Raw genomic sequence first — 12964 nt, 5'->3', positions numbered from 1 at the left:
CCTGTTACCATGCTTACATTTCCTGACAAAGCAAAAAGTTCAAGTTGAGCTTTGTGGCTGTTTCTAGTAATAAAGCACCGTATTTAACAAGTACCTGAAGATGGTAAAGTACCAGCTTACAGTAATTCATCCTGAGGTGACCTAGTTCCCTGGTGTCCTCCATTAATGGCTAATGGAAACTACCATTTAACACATGCAAATGTTACAGCCCAGGTGAGCGGGCACAGCTGTGGCCCACTCAGCGGGTCGGTCATTGTTGTTGAATTTACACTTCTGGGATTTCTGAAGTCTGCTTCAGCAGGGCAGTTAATGTCAGGCTGAAGAGGAAGAGGAAGTGTGGCTGGCATTGATCCTAACAGCTGATGTATCTGCAGCTCTGACGGATGAACTTTAGTAACGTGTCTTTGCACCAGGACACTGGGGCCCTGCGACAGCAAAGACGGAGGTAACATTTCAGGACTCAAAGTTTGATGAAATAAGAAGTTATTTTTGCAGCTGCTCAAAGTAACCGTGCAGATAAATGTCCGGAGTTCGGGCTTGGATGGATAAAGTAGTGTTGTACAGCTTGACTGTGTCATGGAGAAACTGCTCACGCTTGCTGGATCCGCGGGTTGTTTCAACCACGTGGGTTTCCTAGCTGCCTCGTCGCGCTTTACTTTTGTTTAAAATAATCACTCCCTTTGATCGTCGTGCTGTCTCTGCGCTCTGAATCAAGCGCTAACATCACGAGGTCTGAAGTGTGCGTCACGTGAACAAGGTAACTCTGCGGGCTCCAGCTATTGGCTGAAAGGAGCAAGACGGCTTCCCCATTGGGCAGTTTCTACTACGTCATCTTCGCCGGTCTTGTTTACATCTGATTGTGTTTTGTGTGCAGGTTTGTAGCCGGTTAGCTGAAGGTAAGCGGAGGAGCTGCGCTTCTGTATTTACCGGTTACATGTTCAGTCTCCGGTCTTTTCTTCATCTTTGTACCGTAACATGTCCCGGGGTGACTTTTCATTCGCTGCCTGTTGTGTTGTGATGTAAGTGGAGCTGTGCGGCGGTGAAATTCCCCTTCGCCCACTGATGCGCTTCTGTTTCGGTTTTCCTTCCTCTCAGACGCTCCTCCCGGCTTGGCCACATCGCTGCATGTCACCTGATTTCAAGAGGAAACTGGCACCTGAATTAAAGGGACTGACTAGCTGGTTAAGTTGCGACACATGCTCTTACTAAACCGGATGGTAAAACCGTATAAAGGAGATCAGTCGTAAAAAGGGGAACCGAAACGGGGCTGTCGACATTCAGCCTCCTTCCCCCAGACGTGGAAAAAGCTAGCCGAAGCTCCTCTCGTGTAAGCTGGGCTCTGGTCTTCCTCCAGCCGGGATGTCGGACACGGACGGTTCTCTCCCTCTGCTGAAGAGGCTCAGCTACGCGGTGGGGCACTTTCTCAACGACCTGTGTGCCTCCATGTGGTTCACATATCTGCTGGTTTTCTACCACTCGGTGCTGGGATTCCAAAACACGAGTGCAGGTTAGTCCGCGTGTCGTCCTCAGCGCGGCCGGTGTTCCAGATCTACTGGCGTTTAGATCAACTGGCGTTGGTCGAACAGATGTGTGGCAGTCTTGCGTTTCAGGAGCTGCTACCGACAAACCAGCAAAAAAACGCCAAATGTGTCACCTGTGACACTTGTGAGGTTGTCTCAAACACACTCCGTCAGTCTTGATGCTGTTGAACAACAAAATGTTTAAAAATGTGGCGAGTTTACCTGGTGATATCCTCACGCGCGACGCGATCGCGAAAACAGCAAACAAGTAACACCAGGCCGATGTTGTTCACGGGACAGCAAGAGTAAACGATCGGGAGACTCTTGTCGTCGTTATCGTTCCCCTCGCACGGTTTATTTCTCCGAATTCAGCGTTTTTGCTTCACAACTACAGCGAGCTGTTTACTTTGTGCACTAACATGGAGTCGAGTCAACCAGCGCCACCTCTGGCCAAGTGCCACAGCCTACAGCCAGATCAACCTGTGACACACATCTGCACCACGTTTGAATTCGTGTCATGCACATTTGTACCTTTCAATTGTGTCTGTTTGTGCGTCATGCAAACAAACCTTTGAAATGAATGAAATGATATCATGTATTTATTATCAGCCTACATTTGTACAAAATGCCAAATGACATACACATAAGAATCACCATCCTGATATCAATACTTTTGCCCATACGAAAAATGTCGTGAACACACTAATATTTCACCAGTGTTGTAACATCACATGTCGTTAGCGTAGTCTGTCTGTGTCTGCCCTCTGCAAACAAACATGTTAGAGTTGGTTGTGATATACAGTCTGCATAAGTGTGGTCAATCTAATAAACATTTATAAGGAGATGGCAGTTACTGTGAATGTACAGCAGTTACACAGTGATTAGTAATAAACAGTCAGACAATGACTCTGACAATCTCATTCAATCTTGCAGACTGAATGCACCTTCTGTGGAAAGTGGTACCACACAGTGTGTGTGGACTTCCCCTGTGCAGAAGGCGACTACAAATGTTGTGGGTGCTAAATAAACAGAAACAAATGATCCCTGTTGTCTTTGCTTACTGATTGTTTTTAGTGTTGACAATCCACATTGCTGGCATTGCATCTTTCAACATGTTTGTGGGCAGATTTGGATGTACCAGGGGTAAGTGCAGCCACTCAGCCTCTACTCACTGTGATCATAGCAGCAGGTGCAGATGTGTCACAAGTTAATCTAGTAGTGGCCTATGGTCATGTGTTAGTGGTGGGAACAGTCATATCCACTCACTCTCACTGGCTGTTTATTACTAATCACTGTGTAACTGCTGTGGATTCACAGTAACTGCCGTCTCCTTACAAATCTTCATTAGATTAACCACACTTATACAGACTGTATATAACTCCAGCCATGTTGATGAATTGCCTATATTGGCTGGAAATATTAATTTCCAGAGAAAGGACACAGGCAGACGATGCTTACAGGATGTGATGTGACAACACTAATGAAATATTGATGTGTCATATTTGTCCAAGGCGTATTTCATTGTTATGGAAAAAGAGAATATCAAAATCATGATGACCAATTGGAGTGGTGATTTCTATGACTTTGTGTATATAATTTGGAATTTTGTACAAATGTAGGCTGATAATAAATACATGATATCATTTCATTCTTTCCAAAGGTTTATTTGCATGACGCACAAACAGACACAATTGAAAGGTACAAATGTGCATGACAGGAATTCAAACGTGGTGCAGATGTGTCACAGGCTGATCTGGCTGTAGGCTGTGGCACTTGGCCAGAGGTGGCGCTGGTTGACTCGACTCCATGTTAGTGCACAAAGTAAACAGCACGCTGTAGTTGTGAAGCAAAAACGCTGAATTCGGAGAAATAAACCGTGCGAGGGGAACGATGACGACGACAAGAGTCTCCCGATCGTTTACTCTTGCTGTCCTGTGAACAACATCGGCGTGGTGTTACTTGTTTGCTGTTTTCGCGATCGCGTCGCGCATGAGGATATCACCAGGTAAACTCGCCACATTTTAAACATTTTGTTGTTCAACAGCATCAAGACTGACGGAGTGTGTTTGAGACAACCTCACAAGTGTCACAGGTGACACATTTGGCGTTTTTTTTGCTGGTTTGTCGGTAGCAGCTCCTGAAACGCAAGACTGCCACACATCTGTTCGACCAACGCCAGTTGATCTAAACGCCAGTAGATCTGGAACACCGGTACTCGCGGGTCATGTTTGCACATCGCCAGGCTTTTTCTCTGACGAGCCTCACAGCAGTGCTGTGGGGGTCATTATGTCACCCAGTGTAACATGTGCTGCTTAACATCTTTAAAGTTTCAGTTCTGACGTCTTCGTGACGCCATCACTGGATGACGTTCACACTCTGACGTCACCACCACGTGTCACGTCTTTGTCCACACGCGGGAGTTGGATTAGGTCTTTTCCTGAGCCCAGCTGAGCGTGATGAATGGTTTCAATTCAATTTTATTTATATAGCGCCAAATCACAACAAAAGGCGCTTCATAGATACAGAGAAAAACCCAACAATCATATGACCCCCTATGAGCAGCACTTTGGCGACAGTGGGAAGGAAAAACTCCCTTTTAACAGGAAGAAACCTCCATGCTCAGGGAGGGGCGGGGCCATCTGCTGTGATTGGTTGGGGTGAGAGAAGGAAGACAGGATAAAGACATGCTGTGGAAGAGAGACAGAGATTAATAACAGATATGATTCAGTGCAGAGAGGTCTGTTAATACATAGTGAGTGAGAAAGGTGACTGGAAAGGAAAAACTCAATGCATCATGGGAATCCCCAGCAGCCTACGTCTATTGCAGCATAACTAAGGGAGGATTCAGGGTCACCTGGTCCAGCCCTAACTATATGCTTTAGCAAAAAGGAAAGTTTGAAGCCTAATCTTGAAAGTAGAGATAGTGTCTGTCTCCTGAATCCAAACTGGAAGCTGGTTCCACAGAAGAGGGGCCTGAAAACTGAAGGCTCTGCCTCCCATTCTACTTTTAAATACTCTAGGAACAACAAGTAGGCCTGCAGAGCGAGAGCGAAGTGCTCTAATAGGGTGATATGGTACTACAAGGTCATTAAGATAAGATGGGGCCTGATTATTTAAGACCTGTATTTCACTGTCTTTGTCTCTGCACATCCGTCCTCATTTACTGTGAGGACTACTCACAGTTTAACAGTTTAGCTTCAGCGTGCGGTGCTGTAACACCAAGGTGCAGACGGATATAAGTGACTGTGTCCTTGCTGTTGTTGTGTCTGTTCTCAGTGATTGTTGCAGTAGGTCACAGCGTGTCTCCTTTGGTGCAGGTGTGCTTTTGCTGGTCGGGCAGGTAGCCGATGGTATCTGTACGCCTCTTATTGGCTACGAGTCCGACCGAAGCCCCGGCTGTAGAAACTACGGCAAGAGGAAGACGTGGCATTTAGTTGGTAAGTACACAAAGTGAAAGCAGAGCCCTTTGTCTCTCATATATAAATACATCTGTATATGCGCATGGATATGTCTCAGTCAGATAAACCTCTGTGTTCATAGTGTTCAGCAGAGGTTAAGTTTCAACTGCTTTGGTGTTAATGACATTAAATCCATGCGCCATAGAGGGGCGACACTGAGACCCCTGAACAGATGCTGCTGCAGACATTTTCTCCTCCTCTTTAAAGCCTGACTGGCATTCACCATGAAACACCACAATGGGCAGGTCCACTGCAGCACAACCCGCAGCTCTGGTACCAACCAGCCACTACTGTTTATCCTAAAATGAACACGTTAGATCATGCTCAGTTCTTTGTTGCTAACCTATGAGCATGAATAATAGCTGAGATATTTATAAATAATGTCATACGGTCACCGCTGTCATCGTGACAGCACAGAGTGCAGGTTTTAGTCGTCACTGCACATCAATGACTCGGTGTGTGATTCTCTCAGAGGTCATGTGCCCTGAGAGTCATTAAGCTGCGTTTGAGTGACGTCTTCATCTTTATTTCTTTATTTTTGGGTGTCGTTTTGTTTTAGGGCCTCGTGGACCTGAGACACCAGTCAGTCCTCTGGTCATAGTTACTAACACGTGCTATGGGTAACATACTGTGAGATGCTGTCTGTAGGCAGCATGTGCACAGAGTATGTGTATTCTTATGGCAGTGATAGCCATACTGGGAATAGTGATGTTTTTGAAGATAAGCTGAGTCTTTTCAGTTTTTGCTGAGTGGAAATAAAAGCTGATTGTTTCTGAGCCCAAAACAATCAGCTTAGCCTTTCAGGAGAAACAGTGTTGTGAGCAGATTTACCGCGAAATCTGAAAGCTCTGCTTTTTAGGGTTGGTGTGTAAACTCTCGTGACTACAGACAGAGATCGACGTTCCCACCGTTCCCATTTCAAGTGCATAATCCCAACTATGGTGGCTGCTGGAGACCAAACATCAGAAACATTCAGTTTAGACAAAGTTTGCCTTAAACGCTTCAATCCCACCACAACACACAGAAACACTGCTGGATATGACGTCCCTGGAAAATTAAATCATCTTCATTCAAGTTGGATTTTGTTTAGTTTGATGATAACAGCCGTGAAGTTGTTTGTTACTCCAGGACTTTCAGTACATCGACTCGGTTCAGTTAAATGTGAGTGGCTGGTGAGACTTAAAATGCACTTATAAAAATTTAGGGCTAAAGTAAAACATGTGCGTGGATATTGCCCCGTCTCATGACTTTAATTGTTTACCGTGCTATTTTCCAGGAAAGTCTGCCATATGAACCAAAAGGTCAAGGTAGGTTTGCACTGATTAACCACAGTCAGCCTGCTGTGCATGTATACATATACATGGAAAGACTGTGCTCCAACACCTACCGTGGATTTTATTTATCAGGTTCACATGATACGTTTTAACAACTTAACGCTGTGCAAACAAGAGCCCCGTAGGGAAACCGGCTGAGGCTTGTGCATATTGTTGCCTAGTTAATGGGGAGGGGGTAAATGAAAAACCAATAATACATAGATATGATCCGCGTTGTGTCATCTCTTTGCTTCTGTATGTGTTTACATCCAGGTACACTGAGCGTAGTGCTCTCCTTTGCCTTCATCTTTAACCAGTGTGTGGGCTGCAGCTTCCTCACCCCTCAGTGGGCCAGTCTAATCTACTTCGTCCCATTCATCATCATCTTTCAGTTCGGCTGGGCCGCCACGCAGATCTCTCACCTGTCCCTCATCCCAGAGCTGGTCACTTGTGAGCATGCTAAAGTAGAGCTCACCGCGTACAGGTTAATACACGCGTGCTTTACATGACGAGAATCAAAAGATAGATGCACATCCCAAAGGTTGATGCTGTTCATCTGGATGTTTTCAGTGGCAGAAACTGAAAACATCCAGGAAGTGACCTCACAGCCCAGCGCTCAGTCAGCTGGTTTCAGTCACTGTGCAAATGTCCTGTTTATAAGGTTGAAACCTGCAGTCAGCTGATGAGGATGAAACGTTTCTCCCACTGAAAACATCCAGATGAACAGAATCACCCTTTTCATGTTTCCTCACCTTGAACGTGCATCACGGTGTGAACGTCCACTCTGTGCTTTGTGTGTGGGAGCAGGTACGCGTTCACAGTGATAGCCAACATCACCGTGTATGGAGTGGCTTACCTGCTGTTTCACGTCCAGGCTGGAGAGGATGAAGACCCTGATTCACTGGGACCAGCAGACATCATCATCTTCAGGGTGAGCAGGCTGACGCGTGGGCATAGCTGCGAGCACAGCACGGTGTAGCAGCATCAGAGTGGGGCTGAAAGCTGTTGGAGTTCAAGCCTCTGGCTCTGCCAGCGTACTCTGTAAGACTGTGAATGTAGATGTGTACTGTGGAAAAAACCCAGGATGTAAATGTCTCTTCCTACACTTGTTTTTGCAGAAAGGTGCACGTTTCTATTAGTTTTTATTCAAGCAGAAAATACAGACCCAGGATTCTTGTGTTTGTTGTTAATGTTATGTTTGTGCTTGGTGCTCCCACCTGCAGTTTTCTGTGTACACGAGCAGATCAGGACAGTGGTGAGGTTTCTCTGGGTTTGTGGCAGCTTTGAACACAAACACTGCTGTATATCCTGCTGCTGCACAAACATGCTTCAGCAGAACTCTGTGCAGGGCTGTGACGGGAAGATTTGCCCCCTCAGCAGATTCATTATTCACTTGGCTTTCTGTGACGCAGTCACAAGATTAAGAAGCTTTGGGTTGATTATCCAGGTTTCCCTCTGTTCTAGAACTAAGCCTCCTTGAACCTAATTACCTTCATTTGCACACAGGAACAGGCAGTAACAGTGTGACAGCAAAGTTGTGTACTTTTCTTTTTTGTATTTATATGGTGACGACTGTACAGACCACATAAAGCCATCAATGATACTTTTGCACTCAGCATATAAAGATGGCGGCCGCGCTGCATCTGGATGATATTTACTGTGTAGATCAGCTTTTAAAGAGGGGAGACGAAGCTCGCCGGCCACAGCAGAAGCTGCCGGGCTGACAGGTGGGACAGAAATGAACAGTCGATAGAAACGGTGATCCCAGGGTTTGATAACTCCGCCCACTCAGGGCAGCAGGAGCTTGTTTGTAGCAGCGATGATGAGGTGTGCCACGCTGTGTGTAATTGCAGAATCTGTCACTAATTGTTTTGGGGATCGGTGTCGTCTTCTCCGTCGTTTTCCACGTGGGAACAAAAGAGAGCAATGGAGCAAGCGAGGAGTCGGAGGAGGCCGAGGGGGAGCGGAGGCCACTGCTGCCGCGCTCCAACACCTTCTCGTCTCTCCTGCAGTGGAAATGCTGGCTGCGACAGCCTTCTTTCTACCAGGTATGGAGCTTTGAATGACTTAAGCACTGACGCCACCTCCACCCGAACCTCTTCAGAATGACGGGAGCAGCTTCCAAGGCTGGGCGGGCGTCAGCGCCCGTTCAGCTCGAGATGTAGGATTTTGATATCGTAGCTGCATCAGCAGACCTGCTCGCTGTGTCTCTGCAGGTGGCCGTGCTCTACATGTCCACCAGGCTGATCGTCAACCTGTCTCAGACGTACATCTCCATGTATCTCATCAACACTCTGGGGCTGCCAAAGGTGACGGGAAATCGTCCAGTTCACCCGTAACACGCTGGGTTGTCGTCACGCGCTCATCTTCTGCTTGTTTTTTCCTCCCAACAGAAGTTCATAGCTACCATCCCATTGGTGATGTACGTGAGCGGCTTCCTGTCCTCCTTTATCATGAAGCCTGTCAGCAAACTCATTGGGAAATGTGTAAGTAAACCAGGTCAGGTTTCTGAAAGCAGCACGAGTGGCTCTGAGGGACTCGCTGCGCTCCTCGCTGTAGAAAACAAAACGTCATATTTGTTCTTGTCAGTCACGCTGACACGATTGCACCACAGAAATGGGGAAGGTGGAGCCTGTGCTGTGTTCACAGTAACAATACTTCATTACTCAGTAACAGGATGTGATTGCTTCTGTATCTGCATCATCAAAAAGGCAGAAGTGGGTCACTGTCATGTGTCTTCTGTCCTCTGATTGGTCCAGCTTACTTACTTCGTGGGCCTGCTGCTGATCATGGCGTTCTCGTATTGGGTGCTGCTGGACGTCACCATGGGTCAGCAGGTATACGGGGCGGCCGTGCTGCTGGGGGCCGGGTCCGCCACCATCCTGGTCATATCGCTCGCCATGACTGCGGAGCTCATTGCAGATCAGACGGTAAGACGTGCGTGAAAGGCCGAGGCGGAGGACGAAGGATCCTGTTGTTTGAGCGAATTTGTTCATCTCTTTGCAGCAAAGCGCAGCGTTCGTGTACGGAGCCATGAGTTTCACTGACAAGCTGGCCAATGGACTGGCAGTGATGATCATTCAGGCCCTGCATCCCTGCCAGTTAGTACACGCACACACACGCACACACACGCACGCACGCACACGCGCACACACACGCACACACACGCACGCACACGCACGCACACACACGCACGCACACACGCACACACGCACACGCACGCACGCACACACGCACACGCACACACACGCACGCACGCACACGCACACACGCACACGCACGCACGCACACACGCACACGCACACACACACACGCACACACGCACACGCACACGCACGCACGCACACACGCACACGCACACACACGCATGCACGCACGCACACACACACACACACACACACACACACACATGCACGCACACTAGAATCTGGCAGAGTGTGTGTGTCCTCCATCCTGATGCCTGAGTGTGAACGCTGCACCACTGTGGCCTCTGTGTCTCGGTGACAGTCTGCTGAGAATCATTGAGGTTTTTATTGTTAATTAAAGCAAAATTAAAACCCTTAAAACTGATGTCAGTTAACTAAAACTCTGCAGATGTGATCAGTGTCAGGTTGTAGTACGACTTGGTTACTTGTTCTGATCAACGGCGTCAGATAGAAACAGTAAACATGTCAAACAGTTACATGTGCACACGTCCGGTACTGTGCTGCTAGGACACACACGTGTGTGTGTGTGTGTTTAAAAAGAACCCATCCTGACAGTAAACTCTTCTGTGTGTGTGTGTGTGTGTGTGTGTGTGTGTGTGTGTGTGTGTGTGTGTGTGTGTGTGTGACAGCACTGTGGTGTGCTGTCCTGCCTGTGTGTGGTTCTACCATTACATCATGGTCATCGTAACGGGAGGTGTTTCCATCGTCGCAGCTTTGGCCCTTTGCTCCATCCTCATCTGGCCAATCAAGATCAGAGGGCGTAAGTCTCTCTCTCTCTCTCTCTCTCTCTCTCTCTCACACAGACAGACAGACAGACAGACAGACAGACAGACAGACAGACACACACACACACACACACACACACACACACACTGTTTCTTGTGCGTCTTCACCTTTTCACTGTGTGTGTTTGCAGGTGCTCTGCCAATCATCTCCAGTGAAGCAAATGGAATCAACTGACAGGGCTCCTCCCACATCATCTCACCACGGGGAACTTTTTCAGGGAACGGCAGGAATCCTGTGGGACTTCCTGACCCGCTGCTGAAACCAAGAAGCTTTCTGTTTTTAAACTGAGATTTGCATCCTTTCATAACCTTGTTTTGTCTTCATTTTCCAACAAACCTCTGGCGTCGGACTACAGGCCAGCAAACACGTGCACAGCTGCACCTGCACTGCTTTAAAGAATTGAGTCGCACAATAAGCTAGTTTGTAATGATTTTTGAGTACAGTGGCTGCAGCTGATTTCCTCTCACCTCTGACCCCCATGATTTTCACTGTGCACATGACAGGCCCGGCTCTGCAGCACTTATTTCCTTTTACTACACGGGGTCAGCCTGAAATTCCCTAAATGTGAATGAAGCCACTACACGGAGTTTGGAAAATGATGAGCAAACAGTTGTGCTCCTTAAACAGACATCAAACATGTTTCACACGTGCACTGTGCAGGACAGCAGGGCTGGCTGCATGTCGCATTAATGTCCTGGATGACAAAGGGAACCGAGCCCCTGCTCGGAGGACGTGAACGCCGTTCGGTGTCCTCAGCAGTAAAATCTTCCCCAGGTTTCACTAAAAGAGTCATTCCACTACCCCCCGCTACCATTGGACACACAAGGCCGTCTGTACAGCGTGCAGGCTGACGGCGAGGAGGATGCAGCACAGACGACACTAATACAAGCGTTTACCTCGAAGACGTTTGACTGGACTCGCTCAGTGACGCAGGTCAGAGGAAGTCCCTGCTGAGCTTCACCGGCTTGTTTCCAGTTGTGCTGTCCTGGAATTTGTCCCTCAAATGTTATGTAAACTGGAATCAAATGGAAGATGAATCACGTTTGTAATTAAGTGAGTTGATGAGCAGAGCTGTGTCTGACATTTAAACGCTTCAAAGGGATCAAATGTATTTGATGTGTGCATAGGAGGGAAGGTGGTGTTGGACCAGAGCTTTGTAATGATCAGCAGGACCTTTTTACTTTGTCTTCTACCTGTGTGATAAATCCTTTATTAAACAGGAGTCATTCCTCTGATACGTTCTTCTTCTCAGCTGTGAACAGTTGCTACAGACGTCTGTCCCCGAACAGAAGCTGGCAGGTTATAATATTCATACAGTATGAAACCGCTGCTTCTAATTACAGCCAGTTTTATGGTCGCAGCAGCAGAGCTGTGACCCCTCGACCGTAACAGAGCTCACTATAACTCAGGGGTGTCCAGCTCCAGGCCTGGAGGGTCCTGCAGGTTTAGATCTGACCCTGGGTCAGCACACCTGAATGTCACAGTTCATTCCCAGGTCTCTGGAGAACTTCAGGACATGTTGAGGTCATTTAGCCATTTAAATCAGCTGTGATGGATCGAGGACACGTCTAAAGCCTGCAGGCCCCCCAGGCCTGGAGCTGGACACCTCTGGTGTAACTACTGATATTGTCACCCACTCCCACTCAGTCTGATTTAAACTTCATCATCACTCACGATGCAACCGGAAACCTGCACCTCCCAACACGTGCAACCACACGCAGCCCGCAACGCCTGAAAGGCGTGGAAGGTCCTACGGGTCATAGATTTCCCACAGTGGAGCAACTCCCCACCAGCTGTGATCATAGCTTTGAGTCTGTCTTCACGTGTCCCAGCACCAAACACACTTATTCACATCACCAACACGGTGCAGCGTGGACCATCGACGAGTGGCACGCACATCCACGCACCGTTTCTGCTCTGGCAGCTCCGTATGCTCCGCCCCTCCTCCGCACACGCCCACATCAAAGTGCAACCTGAACTGTTGCTATTCTCATCCCACCTTCACACACACGTATCCTGTTTCTGCTGACCTTCCTTTGTCGTTCTGTCCCTCCACCTCTGCAGAGGCTCCACCCTAAAACCTTTGACTGTAGACCTCAGCACGTCTCGTGTGTCCAGCACTTTCACAAGCGTCTGTGTCCCTGCAGAGCACAGCTCTTCTCCCAGCTCCCATCCTGTGTTTTCTCCATAGACCATAGGTGTCAAACTCTGGCCCGCGGGCCAAATTTGGCCCGCAGCCTAATTACATTTGGCCCGCAAAGCCATACCAAATGACTATCAGAGCTGGCCTGCTGGTATTACACAGCTAATATATATATATTGTTTAGTATTAAGCTTTGCTTGTTCCATATTCAGTTTTCCAGCACAACGTGTTTGAGTCCATAAGAAAAGATTCATTCTCATATCTGGAGGAATAAATATATTTCAATAAATATTAACGTTAGCCCGCGACTTTGTTCCAGTTTTGAATTTTGGCCCACTGTGTGTTTGAGTTTGACACCCCTGCTGTAGACGGTGCAGTTCCTGTACTCCATCAACACCCAAGCAAACGGCTCTGCTGTTTCTTGGTGCTTCCTCCATCTCCAGTGTCACCACAGATGCTGACCGCCCTCCATCAGCGACATGTAGCCGCTGCTGCTGAGCTCTTTATAGATGAGAGCTCTATGACAGAGGTGCTGTCA

At 47.8% G+C, this 12964-nt stretch overlaps 1 protein-coding gene across 3 annotated transcripts; it reads left to right on the top strand.

Annotated features, from left to right (window-relative positions):
- The first annotated feature begins 425 nt into the window (after positions 1-425).
- LOC147309240 (major facilitator superfamily domain-containing protein 12-like) lies at positions 426-12943 on the top strand. 3 transcript variants are annotated; one of them, XM_086273321.1, is made up of 12 exons: positions 426-445; positions 1096-1507; positions 4838-4957; positions 6565-6775; positions 7099-7222; positions 8145-8339; positions 8508-8600; positions 8685-8777; positions 9051-9221; positions 9298-9392; positions 10127-10257; positions 10414-12941. In XM_086273321.1, the coding sequence occupies exons 2-12, from the start codon at positions 1360-1362 to the stop codon at positions 10455-10457; spliced, it is 1425 nt and encodes a 474-aa protein (XP_086129447.1). In that variant the 5' UTR covers positions 426-445; positions 1096-1359; the 3' UTR covers positions 10458-12941. The 3 variants fall into 3 exon arrangements, with proteins under 3 accessions (XP_086129447.1, XP_086129446.1, XP_086129448.1); XM_086273320.1 differs by lacking the exon at positions 426-445 and adding an exon at positions 519-896; XM_086273322.1 differs by lacking the exons at positions 426-445; positions 1096-1507 and adding an exon at positions 3331-3525 and having other exon boundaries at positions 10414-12943.
- Positions 12944-12964: the final 21 nt, after the last annotated feature.

This window comes from Aulonocara sp. 'chitande type north' Nkhata Bay, linkage group LG18, assembly GCF_057382095.1.
Source record: "Aulonocara sp. 'chitande type north' Nkhata Bay isolate Kocher_YH1m ecotype deep benthic linkage group LG18, A_spYH_male_GT1.1, whole genome shotgun sequence".
In the NCBI taxonomy this organism is placed as follows: domain Eukaryota; kingdom Metazoa; phylum Chordata; class Actinopteri; order Cichliformes; family Cichlidae; genus Aulonocara; species Aulonocara sp. 'chitande type north' Nkhata Bay.
The sequence above is the reverse complement of the archived record's forward strand: the minus strand, read 5'-3'. Positions and strand labels throughout refer to the sequence as shown.